The following is a 16055-nucleotide window of genomic DNA, read 5'->3' as shown; positions in this document are numbered from 1 at the left end:
AAGTAGACCGGCACCAAGATAAATTATCCAACTGCTCTGTGTGGGATCTCCCCAAATGACTTATGTACTAGGAACCAATATGTGACCCTCTTTTACATAAAGCTGTAAAACACATCAGGCAAGTAACAGTCCTCTTTCCCATGATTAAAATATAAATATTCAAGAATAAATGTTGTTTTGTGATCTGACCATATGTTTATTATATTATTTTGCCAGACCCCGTTAAAAAGTATAGATCATTGTTTAAAACTTTCACTTGTTGTGTATGTTTTTTTTTTTTTAATAGTAACAGAATATGAAGGGCATGCTCTGTCACTGCTAAAGGAATGCGAACTACAGGGATTTGATGGGTAGGTTACATCATTGATATATGTATGTCATATGGTTTATATTATTAAATGTTTTCATTAGTGTGTTGTTGTTGTTTTTTGTTAATCCTCACCTGAGGATATTTTCTTCCACTAATGTTTTAAAGAGAGTGGAAGGGAGGAGGAGAGACAGAGAGAGAGAGAAACGTGGATGTGAGAGAGACACATTGACTGGTTGCCTCAAGCAGGGGCCTGCAACTGAGGTACATGCCCTTGACCGGAATTGAACCCATGACCCTTCAGTCCGAGGGCCAATGCTCTAATCACTGACCAAACTGGCCAGGCCTATTCTCATTAGTTTTTAGCTATATATTTGGGACTTACAGTTTTTAAGTATTTGTGATGTATATAATTAAGCACTATTTCTTTCATATCCATGTAATGACAGTTAATGGTAATCATGATAATAGGACATAGTCATCACCTCTCAAGATTGGGCATAGAAAGCAAAAAGGAGAAATGTAATCGCAAGTTCTGGGAAATCACAGGGTACCATGCTGTACAGAGCTAACATGCAGACATTGGCATCTGTGGTCCTGAATTCTTGCCTTTACCCAGGTGAGTTTCTAGAAAAGCCCTGATGGAAGATATTATGTCGGTCATACAGCATAACTATACAGTGGTCCTCTCTTGCAAATGTATTGAGAGTGTTAATAGCAACCCACTAGTTATTTGACTGTAATTGACAGAGGGTAAATATTTTATAAAAACAAATATATTATTTTCATCATTAATAACAGGATGTTAATCTAAATCATCTTCTATGATTCTGTGGCTCCCTAATAAGCGTGTCATTCACCGTAGGCATCGGAAACTGTTGTTTGCAGTGCACTGTGGGAGTGTGTAGAAAGTGTTCAATGAAATGCAAACGTTAGAAACAAGGCAAGTGGCATATAGTTTAATAGCCATTTTTAAAAAACCAGGTGAATTAATTTGCTAAAGTGCTGGGTTGATATATAAGATAAAAACATTCTTTTCAAGGGTGGCTATTTCAGAGTTCTAAAAGGTGGTGAGTGTGTGAATTATTTGTGTCATGTGGCCATGTGCAAGGGGGACAACAAAAGACTCATCATGTGGAGAAGGGCAGGTGGGTCTTTCAACCAAAGTGAAAGGCTTGCCATACAACGATTAGAACGTGTGAGGGAGGAAAGCGATCTAATCAAAACGGAGCATTAGAAGGGTTGTTTTTCAAAGTGCTTAATTTTTTTTTTTCTTTTTTTGCTGAGAAAAATATTAGTAGATGAAGAAAGTTTGGTAAGTAAAATTATTTTTCAAAAAGTAATTTAATAGAGAGTAATAAATCTAGATAGCAATATTATATAAATGATGAGGAATATGGGGCAGGCAATTCAGACTTAGAGCTAGACAGGTTAATTAATAGGCTACATTTAGGAAATTATCAAGTTTACAATTTAAGAAAGTAATTGGGGGAATCACGCCCACTAACTACATACCTTAATATACCGCATAGTCCTGAATCACAGCTGGGGGCGGGGGGGTAAGTGTAAGTGTGGCTGTATTTCAAATAAGCTCTTGCTTCAAAACATGATAATATGAATATGATCGATATCGTAGGTATTAGACCTGGTCTTCACCTTCAGCATTATGAAGTGTCCGGCTAAATGTGGTATCTATGAATAAGTTTCATTGGTAATTATATTTTGCAAGGATCAAAAAATAGCTTTGCAGCCCTAACCGGTTTGGCTCGGTGGATAGAGCGTCAGCCTGCGGACTGAAGCGTCCCAGTTTCGATTCCGGTCAAGGGCATGTACCTTGGTTGCGGGCACATCCCCAGCAGTGGGTGTGCAGGAGGCAGCTGATCGATGTTTCTCTCGCATTGATGTTTCTAACTTTCTATCCCTCTCTCTTCCTCTCTGAAAACATCAATAATATATATATTTTTAAAAAGAATAGCTTTGCAGAATGATGAAAGATTATTGCTCAAGCGTTGTACGGTCACCTTTTCCTCTTTACTTGAACCTACTTAATTTTTGTTATTAGTTTGCAGTGTGGCACTAACAGAATATATAGATCCTTTAGTTAATACCCACGTTTTTTTAACCAAATAGTTTGGCCTACCCATTATATGAACTGAGTTCCAGTAATTAACTATTTTTAAATTCTAGCATGCTGATTTAGTTAGGACTTACTATAATTTGAAAGTTCTCTATTTTATAAGATCCTTTAAATAGCTCATTTATTTCCTTGGGCTCAATTTTTTTCCCCAGTAGAAACTGATATGGTGGTTGGGATCTTAATAAAATGGTCATTTCAATCCTCTACACTTAGAGTTACCTGGAGAGGTATATGAGGAGGACAATGGGAATGTCATTTCTTAGGCACTTCCAAAGAACCATTTCCTAACAAGTGGACAGTTTGAAAATGCAATGCCCTACAGCCCCGAGTTCCCTGTTCCTGAACCTGTTCAAAGAGTGCCTATATACGAGCAGTTTTTGAAGAATATATATAAAGACTCCAGGGTGGGATAAGTAACCTCACTGTTCTATGGGATTTTGATGAGAGAGGCGCTATCATTTCTTCAAGGATGAGCTCTGCCTGACTCTGGAGGGGAGCTATTTGTAGACACAGAGAGGTTAGGATCCAAGAAAGATTCTATGTGTATTTTTCGGTAAAGCAAAAATGGTTTGGTAAGTACTGTTTAAGAAATGTTATTTGCTAGGATTAATGAGTTACATATGTTTCTGTGAAGACACATTGTGACATATTTCTAAAGCCAACAGGAACAGTGTACAGTACTCATGACAGCTGGTGTGCAACTCCAGTGTGTTCTAGAAAACAGATCCTGTTGCTGAAATTTTAGGAGCGTCGGTTTCTATATTGGCCCCTCCATTGGGCACAAATAGCAAGTTTTGCAAAGGCAAAGGAAAGATGTGAAGCAGTAACAGTTGAATGTATAGTGTAAATGTGGTTAAGCAAATCTGTAGCTCTTAGGTAATTATAAATATACTAATATTTTCCTATTTTGTTTGACAGTGTTTTATATTTGAATTTACTTAATTATGTATTTTTCTTATTCTGTTAATTTCACCATTAACTAGAACCACAATAATTTAAACATTATTTGGCTCACATTGACATTTTATCACATTGACCATGGTATCTGTATAGTTAAGGTTAGAGAAAAGTATCTCTTTTTCAAAAATGTTTTAAATGAAAAATTCAATAATATATTAAATCATTCAAAAGTGATATTGGTTGATAGATACATACATGAACATCCATTTAATTTTTTATTTTTATAAAGAGATATAAGATAATAGCCCCCAGTTGTACTTTTCTAGACAGAATCATTCTACTTGGGACCATGGCAAGAAGAAATCGACTTATCCTAAAAACATATGATAAGCCACATGCCAAATATTAGTTACTCTAAGGGTTATGTTTTAGGCTCTCTTAAGTGTGGTTAAATTAGCTCATTATAAAAGGTTGATTCCCCCCCCCCCGCCCCCTTTTCTTGTAGTATCCGGACCCTTGTGATATGTTTGTATTAAGTATATTTGTAGGTCTAGTAACTACATCTGGAAATGATCTTAATGATCTAGTAGGAGTCAACATAAATAAATATATACCTCCCTAACTCATTTAATTTCACATTCGTTATCCTGGTAAACTGATTTTCAAAGTAATAAAACTCTCATATGGCTATCCTCAATGAGGTTTTACATAGTGTAGGAAAGGAAAATGATATCTTGAATAAAAGTGCAGTCTCCAAGGCCAAATTGTCTTATTTCAAATCCTCATTCTATCACTTACCATGGACTGGCCTTGGAAAAGTTACTTAATCTTTCGATGCCTTAGTTTTCTAATGTGTAAATTGAGTGTGAATGTATATCTGTTGCATACAGTTATTGTTCAAATTAAATTAGTTAATACATGGTGAGTGCTGAGAACAGTGCCCGGTACATAGTAATTACTCACTAAATGTTATTTTAATGTAATTATCATTTGTTATAGTTTCAAAATACGTAACACAGCATGTGTGATGATAACATTTCCAAGGCTTTTGTAGTAGAGCGTGTCCATAGAAAGGCCATCTGTACTAACTCTTGCCACGCATTAATATGTACATGATGCTCTAACTGGATGCAGGGTCCCAGGGGCCAGAGGCTGCTATGCTGTACAAAAGAGTCAAGATCTTTGGCATGAAGTTGGATGCTTTGTTAGATGACTTTACGAGCTCCTTGTGGGCCACACACGCCTCAGGAGGTAGACGGGCATGGATCTGAAAATTATAAGTTTATACAATGTTTGGAAATTTGCTCATAGAGATCTTTAAAATCATATAGATAAGATTCAAATCAAACCTTGGCTTCCTCATTTATAAGGATGAGGCTAATGCCTAGTTTACAGGATTCTGAAGATTTACCAGAAAAGAGCCAAGATATTATCTGATATAAAATTGTCCCTGAGTAGATAAAATCACTTCTGATTCAGTGGCCACAATGTGAACCCATGGAATCAGTTTAGAAACAAAATAACACCCCGAGCCAAAAATGGCCTGGGTCGTATTGCATATCCGAGAGCCTGTTCTAACTAGAGTGGACCTGGATCTCTCAGGCTGCGTGCAAGCAAAGGGCTAACCTCAGCCAGGTGAGGGTCAGCCAGGTGAGGGTCAGCCAGGCTGAGAACAAGGTGGAGAGAGCTGATGGAAAAGCTCCCTCAGCCTCTGGATTCATCAACATCTGGAGCTTAGGGAACCAGTGAGCCCTGCTGCTGATGACCTGCAGGCTGTGGGGGGTTTTGTTTGTTTGTTTGTTTTGGCACATAGTGTTTTTAAATAGATAAAATGCTAGTATTTACAGATGAAAAGACAGCCCCAAATCAGAATCTGTGGCTTCAGAAGAGGTGGTCCCCGAGGCCTGCCCCCGCAGGCTGTGGGTGGGTGGGAGCTGACAAGTGCCTCTCCTTTAGACTGAACCTGCTCTTCTATTCCTGCTCCGCCCTTGAGTCGTGACACGTGCTTCCAATCACAAAATCTTCCTTTGGCGGCCCTGCCCGTGTCGCTCAGTGGTTGAGTGTCGACCCACTCGCCCAGAGGCCACTGGTTTGATTCCCAGTCACAGCACATGCCGGGGTTGTTGTGGGCTCAATCCCCAGCGTGCAGGAGGCGGCTGATGGATGTTTCTGTCTCTCATCATGTTTCTAGCTCTCTTCCCTCTCCCTTCCTCTCTCTCTAAAAATGCAATAAAAACATACTTAAAAATTTTAAAATCTTGCTTTTGAGAAAATTGAGGTGATTTTGCTACTTAAGGTTATTTTGAATCTTTTAAATACAAGTGATTATGAAACAAATGTCTGATGTCTTCTATATTACTTTCATGGAGTCCCACCTCCAAGGCCCTACAGTCTGCTTTTCATGAAGTCTTAAAAAGATGAGCAGTCCTGACTAGGGTCAAAGGGTAGTAACACTAATCTTGGAAGTGCCATTTAGCAGTGATGTCCAGGAGTTGAACACCAGTCCAGCTTTGCAATCCCTACAGTCATATACTAATGATAATTAGCAATTCCTTAAATTAAAGCCTCGTATTTTACGTGACTTTTATTTCGGTCTTTTCAGAACGATATTGAAAATTAGCAGGGTTTTATGACTTTGTTTTGCATCAGTGAGAGGAATTGCCCATCGCTATTATTAACATTAAAAAAATGAGAATACTAATGTGATTTTGGATATTAACAGAGCACAATGCAGGTCAGATGTGAATTTGCACCTTCGATACCTCTTTACCCGTTTAAAAATATTTACTCTGTGGGTATCATCTAGGTATTACATTCATGGAGGGAATGGCTGAAAGTATTATATTCCATGGAGTGCAAGTGTCTTCCTATCCACTGCCACATACTAAAATGTGGGAAGGTGTGTAGTGATCATGCACATAGAATATAGAAGATTAATAGTTAGAGTCCAGGTCTCATGAATTATTATCAGTTATGCTGAAGTCTTGCATTGTCTCATGTAATTTCCTGTTTTCTAGTGTCGTCTGTGTTGGTGGAGACGGTTCTGCCAGCGAAGTAGCCCACGCGTTGCTCCTTAGAGCCCAGCAGAGTGCCGGCCTGGAAACGGACCGCATCCTGAGCCCGGCCCGAGCCCAGCTGCCACTCGGGGTGATACCGGCAGGCAAGGGAGCGGCCACGGCTTTGCTAAATGGACCCTCTCCTTCTATCCTTCCACCCTCCCCTGCTTTACTTCCTGACTTACAGTCATATAGAGTTAAACACGTAGACTTTGAGTCTGAAAGACCCAAGCTCGGCATCTTCACTAGCAGGGACGTGAGGCTTGGACAAGTTATTCAATATTTTTGAGCCTCATTTTTCTAATCCATAAAAGGGAGCCAACCCACATAATATTCACTTCAGTACAAGGTTATTGCAGTATTAAATTAGGAGGTATACTAGTATGCAGAGAGTTGGATACATAGTGAACCAATCGATAAATGGGATTGTTGTTATTCTACCTTTCCATGCGAAGGTCCAATGATCACACGGTCCCAGGTCATGAAATTTCAAAACCAGGCCACTTCAGTCAAACTGCTGATAACTTCATGTGAGGAAAGTGTGGTAACCCCCCTAATCAAAGTGTACACTGATAACCTTGACAACACCGAGAGGATTTATTCTAACTGCTGCTTCTCCAACAACTAGAACAGAATAGAACACGACACAGTGAACACTCAATAACTAGGTTTATTAGGTGAATGAATGTAAGGGTGATGTTATAGAGTAAGCAACACTTGAATTAGGCCTAAAAATGGGTTCGATAGGATCTGGCCTGAAAGAAAAAATGAGAATGAGTTGGGTTTTTGCCTGCAAAAGTAAAAAATGCCAAGGCAAAAACCCAGGAATGTTGAGGAATAGAAAATGGATCATTGGTTGGGTGATTACGGTATCAAAATAGGCTCAAAATATGGTGGCTCCTGGATGCCATAGAAAGGCGTCAGGATGGTATTTGATAAATAGGAGGGAACAATGAGAGGTTCAGAGCAAGGAAGCAACCCGCTGGGAGCCTGTTCTAGGAAGATTCCTGATCCGGGGAAGGGAGCAGGAGAACATGGGGGTCAGAGGCAGGGAGAACAGCTGGAGCACACGGATCCAGAAGGGAGGAGCACACAGGGATCCAGGAGGGAGGAGCACACAGGGATCCAGGAGGGAGGAGCACACAGGGATCCAGGAGAGAGGAGCGCACAGGGATCCAGAAGGGAGGAGCACACAGGGATCCAGGAGGGAGGAGCACACAGGGATCCAGGAGGGAGGAGCACACAGGGATCCAGGAGGGAGGAGCACACAGGGATCCAGGAGAGAGGAGCGCACAGGGATCCAGAATGGAGGAGCACACAGGGATCCAGGAGAGAGGAGCGCACAGGGATCCAGGAGGGAGGAGCGCACAGGGATCCAGGAGGGAGGAGCACACAGGGACACAGGAGGGAGGAGCACACAGGGATCCAGGATGGAGGAGCACACAGGGATCCAGGAGGGAGGAAAACATCTTTCGTGAGTTTATGATGTTATGTGAGTCACTCCTTTAAAAATATTACTTAAACATACAATAGTGAAAGTGATTATTTCTTTTCATTTTAAAAAATCACACATTTCTCTAAAGAAAAGCAGAAAAAATTACTTTCCTATGAAAATAGAAATAATGTATATGATTGAGGAAAATCAATCCACTTGATAATCACATTCATTTAGTATAGATTTCAGTATATTCAGCATTGACAAAGAACAAAAGATATTTAAATGTCCTTTTAGAGTGTAAAGTCTGTTATACAAACAAGAATTTAAAAGGTGTCAAGCATATAGAGAAAAATCCGTGGTAGTCTTTAAGAAAAAGAGAACAAAACCTTAACTTAGGGGGAAAAAAGATGCATTTGGGGCCAGCTACTTTGACCTTTTTGTGTTGCTTTAGTAGCTCTCTGTCTAGAATGGTGGAACTTTCCAGCATTTTCTTCCATGCAAAGGGGACCTGCGTGGGTCACTGTTTTTCTTCATTAGCACTGTCATGCATGAGGTCACTCTTGGACTCCTAAGAATCCAAAGTGGAAAGATGGCTGTCCCCACAGCTGTGCATTTGACAGAAAGTGCATCGTTGGCTAGATTCACTTATAAATATGTAAGTCAGATTTTATAAAGGAGTAGCACCAAGTTGTATCATGCTTTTTAAGCATATCTCTGATTTTGAAAGCATTTTTTATATGCAGTGGCCATGGAGAACTGCCATCTACATACTCATTGTTTAGAAGATACAGCCTGTTTCCCAAACGCGGGTCGTTGTACAGGACGTGCAGTGTATGGATCCCATCTAACAGGAGGAGGAAGGCGTGCTAGGACGTGTTTAATGTGAGGACTCTATGCCTACTCAGGGCTTTGGCAGCAGCAGAACAGAGCTAGGCAGGAAGTCTGCAAGCTGAACGCAGAAGACAGTTTGCCTTCGAAGCCATTTGCCTCCTGGAGAGAGACACCCAGAGGGAGGGTGTTTAGTAAATGACTACACTGAGCCAACAGACTACGCTGCTGAATTATGGTCACACTCAGATGGATCAGATGTGGAGAAACCTGTATTTGAACTGCTGGCCATTAGCAATGGTGTTTGTTGCTATGGGAACTGGTGCTAAGGAACTATTAGGGAGAGATTTGGATTAAAGGGTGTGCCTGTGTGAGGTGGGGGAGAGGATAGAGAAAAAAGCTTGAGTGGACATAAAAATAAGAAAAGCCATCGAGTTGTTGTAAAACAAGGCTCAATCCACGTACTGATGGCTGCAACCCATATCTTCCTATAGAATTCACATAAATAAGTGCATGCTTTCCAATTAATTTGAGGAAAATTAAGTACTGCCAAGGGACTGTTAATTTCTATGATATTTCGGGCATAGAACCAACGTGTAGGTGCAGCTTTCCTGAGAATTTTAGATATGCTTGACTAGGAAGTCATTACATCACATTTATCTGTTTAGATGTGGGAGACATTAACGGCCTTATGAATATTCATGGCGTCTGGTTAATTAAGTTAATTGTTCTGCAGAAGTGCTTGCACTTCCAAGGACGATTTTTTTCCTTTTTTTTCTTTTTGCCTCCTTGGCTTCTGCCTGGCGCTTCCATCAGTCATGCTCTACATGGACCCCTACTTCTGTCCTTACTCTGTAGCGGGCGCATTTTAACAGGTTTGGGGAGGTGGTGGTGAGTGAGCCAAGTTGCTGGTAACGTTAAGAAAAAGAACTTTTCAGGCTAATTAAAATGTTTACCGTAAGGTAGACCATTTATAGTTTTTGTGAGGATGCTAAAATTACATAGTTGTTATTTACGTGAGCAGCATGTTCTTTTAGCATGTAGACAACTTTTCAGATGAGTCACATTTTGTTTCAGCACACTGAACTCTATCTTTTAGATTATCCAAATAAAAATATAGAGAAGTCTATTGTTTTACAATTTTGCATCCACTTTCCTCATGAACACCTCTCTCCCCGCCCCGATGGACTTCATTTATTTTTAATTTTTTAAAATCCTCACTCAAGGATATGTTGTTGATTTTAGAGAGAGAGGAAGGGAGAGGAAGAGGGAGAGTGAGAGGGAGAGAAACATCGATGTGAGAGAGAAACATCGATCAGTTGCCTCACATACACACCCTGACCAGGGAACCAATATTCAATCTGGTTATGTGCCCTGATCAGGAATTGAACCTGTGACCTTTCAGTGTACAGGAAGATGATACAACCAGCATCTGGCCAGGGCTATTTTTTTTAATTAAAAAAATATTTTTCAACTACAGTTCACATTCAGTATTATTTTGTATTAGTTTCAGGTGTACAGCATAGTGGTTAGACAATCATATACTTTACAAAGTGTTCCCCTGATATTTCCAGGACCCCCCTGGCACCATGCATAATTACTACAATATTAGTTTCTTTTTAATGTAGAGCCTAAAATTAAGGACTAAGGTACAGGTTAATTAGAGTAGAAGATGACAAATAATTTTCTGACTTCTGGTCATGCCTGTCATCACTGCCAAGTGCTATGGAATTAAGGGAAAGTTGCAAAGTCGAAAAGCCTTAGAAGACATAAAAATAAAAACAGTGATCTCTAGCATTCAAAAAACATTTGTGCTTGGGCATGCTTAGCATACTTCAAACTCACAGGGAATAAACAGGCTTTATTTTCTTGAGTCATGATATGTGTCATTCTCTATTGCACATGACAACATTACATTATGCTTTTTAATAACCTTTCTAGAGGAATGCTTTTATGGCCATTCCTAATTAACCATGGTAATGGAGGGAATGTGTTTCATGGAGTACTGTAATCCATTGATAATCCTAAATATCTCCCTCTAATTACGTGGCCTCCTCTAAAATCTTCACCATAAATCTGACTGGGAAGCAAAAGAGACTGATCTGTTTCCTCCCCTCCCCTCCGCCAGTCCAGACTCATTAGCAATAAGATGGCCAAAGGGCAGGCTGTGAGGGTCACAGGATTGTTAAAAAGGTCTAGGTATTTGACTCCTGGGTAAAGATCCACTGAGTAACAGGTGGACCTTTTGTTCTGGACCACTTGTTCTCAAACCTTAGGGTGCATACAAATCCACTCGAGAACTTGCCAAAACTGGGACACCTCCCTGGGCCTTCCTCCCAGACATTCCACTCCCATGGGTTGTAGGTGGAACCCAGAAATTTGCCTTTTTCAGAAGCTCCCAAGTAGTGCCGATGCTGCTGATCCCTGGGCCGTGCATTCTAGGCGTGCCTCTCCAGGTTAGTGTGTATACACATAGCCCGAGGGTCTTGTACAACGCAGACTCTGACTTGGTCCGTCTGGAGTAGGGCCCGAGAGTAGATCTTACTAAGCACCCTGGTGTTGTCATTTGCTGCTGGACCCTGGGCCATATTCTGAGTAACAAGGGTCAGAGCATAACTTGCTTTTTGCTCAAGCAATTGGAGCCAGTTTACCAGTTGGTTAAGGTGGAGTTCTCTTTGCACTGGTATTAGTAGAGGTCTGGAAATCATTAATGATTAGATAGATCCCTAATGATTATTATTACTTTAATGATGGTCTGTTACCTCAGCTTTTCCAACTGAGCAACTTAAGCACACATCGGTTCAAAGTGACGCAAATTGGAGAGATTAACAGGGGACCACACAGGAGTATTCCTGATTCACAAATCCAGGGACAGACCTTTGCCTTGAAAGCCGAAGAACATAGCACATCCATGTTTTCACAGCCCGCAGCTTTTACCGGATTTCTTCCTCATATTCTTTAATTAAAGAAAAATTGTAGCTTCTTAATTTTAAATGCTTTTTGCCTCGTGGAAATGGCAGGGGCTAGCTGGTATTTTCCCCTTCAAAAGCAGACCTTTACCCCAGGATCTCAGAGACATAAATGCTATAGGGGCCTGACTTGAGAGAGCTCTTTTCTTCTGTAGGTAAGAAAAATTCATGTGGATTTTAAATTATCTTAATGATTATGAAAATCAGAAGTCTATACTGTCTCAATACAGATTCTCACACCATGGCAAATACCATGGAATTAAATATTTTCTTCATCTAGGATACCGTTTTCAGATGAAGGGGAATCCCTGTTTGGGTGAGAGCTTATCTCTGAGATTCATTAATTGTATTTAAAGCATGCCCTTTGGACTTCGTAGTGATCTTGTATGCTTTTCTTAGTTGCTGTTGGGACTTTTATTTTTTATGTATTTATGCATTTGTCTCTGCTCTCCAGAAACACCCTTTTGCTGTTGGTGCTCCTTTTGGTGTAGAAGTTAGAAGCCCGTTTATTAAAGCTAGATGGAGTAGACTTTGATATAGCTAGTAGTTTTGGGTAGAAAACAGACGTTCATGATGGAAAAAGCTGTAAGTAAGGAGATACTAATCTTTAAGTTGTTTGAAGATTAAAGAATTTTCTAATCTTTAAGTTGTTTGAAGATTAAAGAATCATTCACTTGATGTGCATCTGAGCTGTGAATGGAAATTTCTATTGTCATCTGAATATTACATAACGACGTCTGCACAAAGAGCAAATGGATGATTTGTAACCTGGGCTACATTGACTGTACATGTTTTAAAATTGATTTGGCAGGCTCTACCAACGTACTGGCACATTCTCTCCATGGAATCCCTCACGTGGTAACTGCAACTTTGCACATTATAATGGGTAAGAATTATTTCAAAGGAGTGAGTTTTATAAGCAAGTTTCTATATTACTATAAGGGAGGCTATTTTATTCCTGTCAGACTTGCCTGAGGAAAAGACAGGTTCTTTGTCTCTTAAAGCAGAGAAATGCTGAATTAAAACCCAAAGGTCAATTAGGCAACACTTCTGTTTGGACTGCCTATCTTTTCAGAATACAGATGCTATTAAAGAGCAGTAAGTAAAGTTTGCTATAATACATTGATAGAAAAAATACATTGTGATGATGTGTAAGATGATTTTATAACCAGGTCAAGAAAATCCATGCACACTATTCCAGTATATCAGATACTGTTATTGGACTGTGCCAAGACTCTAGGGCTAGCATTATGTTATTAAAAGAAAGAAAAAAACAGCACATGATAACACTTTTCAGCCACTGTACATCGACCTTTTATTATCCCAATTGATGGAAAACATATACACTCAGATAAATGCAATGCAAAACTGCTGCTAAATCTGCTTACTTTTCACGCATATTACAACCTCACATCCTAGCCATGCTTTATATGAAATAGCTATAAGCTGCAAAATCTGCTGCTTTGTGTTTCTTTCCTAGAACCTGAAAAAGTTGCAAATGGCAATTCCAGTAGTTGTAGGTAAAGATGGAGAGAAAGCAAAGATATGTATTATGGTATAAAGTAGCTTGAGATCTAAGTCAATAAATGTGCTCTTCTGTGTTTGCCATTTTGACACCTGGCACTCTTGCACAGTTGACTAATATTTAATATAATATCCAAGGGCACATACAACCGGTCGATGTCTGCACCTTCAGCACCACTGGCAAGCTTCTTCGCTTTGGGTTCTCAGCCATGTTTGGCTTTGGTGGGAGGACTTTGGCTCTGGCGGAAAAACATCGATGGATGTCCCCTACCCAACGGAGGGATTTTGCTGTAATTAAGGCGCTGGCAAAACTTAAGTAAGTCTTTTTTTTTTTTTTCTTAAACCAAGAATCTTATATCTCAGAATCAGTGAGTGTTAATAACCCATTTCGTTGTATTTTAGGCCAGAGGACTGTGAAATATCATTTTTGCCATTTAACAGCTCTCCAGATTTACAAGAAAGGTAGGTAGAAAGCTCAAAGCAACATTTATATCTGTATCTTTCTTTAAAGCATAAAATAGTTCGATATAAACAGTTTGTTCGATTGTGATCTTTGGTTGCTTTTCTAACATACTAGTGAATAATATAGAATCATGGAGTCCTACAGATTCTAGTAGTCCATGTAGTTTGGTTTCTGTCTCCAGATACAACCATTAATTCATTCCATCCATCCATCCACCCCCCCACACACACACCCCACAGCTGTTTATTGAGTGCTTACTATATTCCAAGCACTTTGGATACATGAGCCAAAAAAATAAAAATAAAAATAAAAATAAAATAGACAAACAAAACCCATAGTTTCTGTCCTCATGAGAGTTTGTTGGGTGTGGTGTGGAGTACAAATATTAATCAAAGTCACACAAAGGAAGTGCTGTAGTCTTTAAAAAAATGAAAATCATTTTCACTGGTGATGCTACCTAGAAATGAATCAATGCAATATAATTTAGGAATGGAATTATTCACATATTTTTACTAATATAAGAAAACATTTAATATATATAATGTAGGAGTCTATAATTTTCTCACATTTAAATAGATGTTATTTTTGTCTTTATTTTTTCCCTTTGTTTTCTTATTTTTAGGAGGGCACAGGGATCTCCCAAATCTGGTGAGTCTAAAAGCATCTCCTTGAGAACTGACCCAGGTCCTAGTGCCATTTTGCTGTGGTGAGGGAAGGTAACTGTCGCTTTCATATCTTTAGACTGTAATGCTCAGTGGCAAAGGATCCAGGGTCAGTTCTTGAACGTCAGCATTATGGCAATTCCTTGCCTGTGTTCAGTGGCACCTAGAGGCTTGGCACCTGATACCAGGTTAGTAAGTGTTTTTATTGAACCATTGATACTTTCCTTCAAACCAAAATTTTCTTGCAGAATACCTGCCCCTCCTTGGCCCAACTCTTGGCTACCCAGAATATTGTGAAGAGGTATTCTGTCCTTGACTGTATCATATCAGAGATTTTTCAGGAATTTGTCATCAGAGTAGGTTCAGAACAGCTGTTAAACTGGGAAAATGATCATGATCAGACAGTTACTTTGATTTTTTAATATCACTGAGGGTAAAATATTCCTTGGGTTTTATTGACATGATTCTGTTACGTTATTTTATGTCACTTTGCTTGCTTTATTTATTTAGGTTTATTTACCAGTTGTTGAGAATATTATATTTAATTCTGGTTTCCAATTTTAGTGCAGACATAAATACCTGTAGCATGAAAAGCATGTATTTGTGTATATCTGATACCTTTAATCAAAAGAAACATTGTTGTTACACTTAATGTGAATAGTGGTACATATGAATAAAAATCTACTACCTACATTTTCTATAAAATGAGACATTTTATATATTGTCTCATAAGATATAGATATTTATCCATAAGATATAGATGTTTCATCTCTTACATATGCTTTTCAGTGGTTGTCCATTATTGGTATGAAAATTTCTCTCCCTTTTCTGTAGAGCATAGAAGAAAAGATCATGAATGTTGTATAATGTAGTCAAATCTAGATTTTCCCTGGAGGTGGGATAAAAGAATGACTAATGTACTTTGGCAATCTACAACATTATTGTAATGATTAGTTTCAACTTCCCTGCAAAATATTTAACTAGAATGATTACGAGTAAAAATGAAGCACATTAAAAAAATACAGTTTCAGTGTTGTTTATTTTTGGCCGGGAAGAGATGGCATGACAAGTCAAAGAAGCACAGCCCTGAGAGGTGAGAGCTCTGGTTCTGTGACCATTTTTTCTTTGTTTTGCCTCTGAACAAATCTCTTAAGCTTGGGGTCTTCTTTTCCTTCTACATAAACTGAGTGAATGATGGGCAGTCTCCAACGTCCCATATAGCTCTCACCTGAGCTTCCATAAGATTTAAAGAGCTCCTTTTTTTGTTGTTGTTCTTAGAATAACTTTGTATTTCCACTGAAATTGAGCTTAGAAGTCATTCACATGTATTTCTGCAAATGACCTGCTACAGCTACATACATTTGTGAGTGGCTTTTTTGGCACTGAGTCACACATGCTAAATTTACAGTCTCTTTTATATTGAACCAAACAGCTATGCAAGATTAAAATGCTCAGTCATTTAAGCGAACATGTGTGGCAGCATTTGTTCATTTCGTGTCATCCACCCAAGGGCCAGTTTGATTTAGTTTCCTGTGTCACTTAGAGCTGCCCATAAATAAATATTTAAATCAACGTCAGATTTTAGAAAGTGTTGAGCTGTTTGTTATACCACTGGTACATATTAACTATTTTACAATACATCTTTAACAAACATGTGGTTTCACATGTAGAATCCTTAAGTAAATACATTGGATTTTAAATTGCATCTTGATATGTAGATAGGGTGCATGATGGTTCATTTTATAAAAAACCCCGAACTGAAGAGCTTGCT

The 16055-nt window shown here is 39.1% G+C and overlaps 1 protein-coding gene across 2 annotated transcripts in view; it reads left to right on the top strand.

The window, feature by feature from the left end:
* The window catches only part of CERKL (ceramide kinase like), a 100852-nt gene that overhangs the window by 79393 nt on the left and 5404 nt on the right, over positions 1-16055 (top strand). For both annotated transcript variants that reach the window (XM_054723170.1, XM_054723169.1), the window contains exons 4-10: positions 287-350; positions 6362-6504; positions 12447-12521; positions 13298-13475; positions 13562-13621; positions 14245-14270; positions 14364-14472. In XM_054723170.1, the coding sequence (XP_054579145.1) occupies positions 287-350; positions 6362-6504; positions 12447-12521; positions 13298-13475; positions 13562-13621; positions 14245-14270; positions 14364-14472 (655 nt within the window). The remainder of the gene's footprint in view (positions 1-286; positions 351-6361; positions 6505-12446; positions 12522-13297; positions 13476-13561; positions 13622-14244; positions 14271-14363; positions 14473-16055) is intronic.

The sequence above is a fragment of the Eptesicus fuscus genome, chromosome 11 (genome assembly GCF_027574615.1).
Source record: "Eptesicus fuscus isolate TK198812 chromosome 11, DD_ASM_mEF_20220401, whole genome shotgun sequence".
NCBI classification, from domain to species: domain Eukaryota; kingdom Metazoa; phylum Chordata; class Mammalia; order Chiroptera; family Vespertilionidae; genus Eptesicus; species Eptesicus fuscus.
Note: the sequence above shows the minus strand (reverse complement) of the source record. Positions and strands in the feature narration are given on the sequence as shown.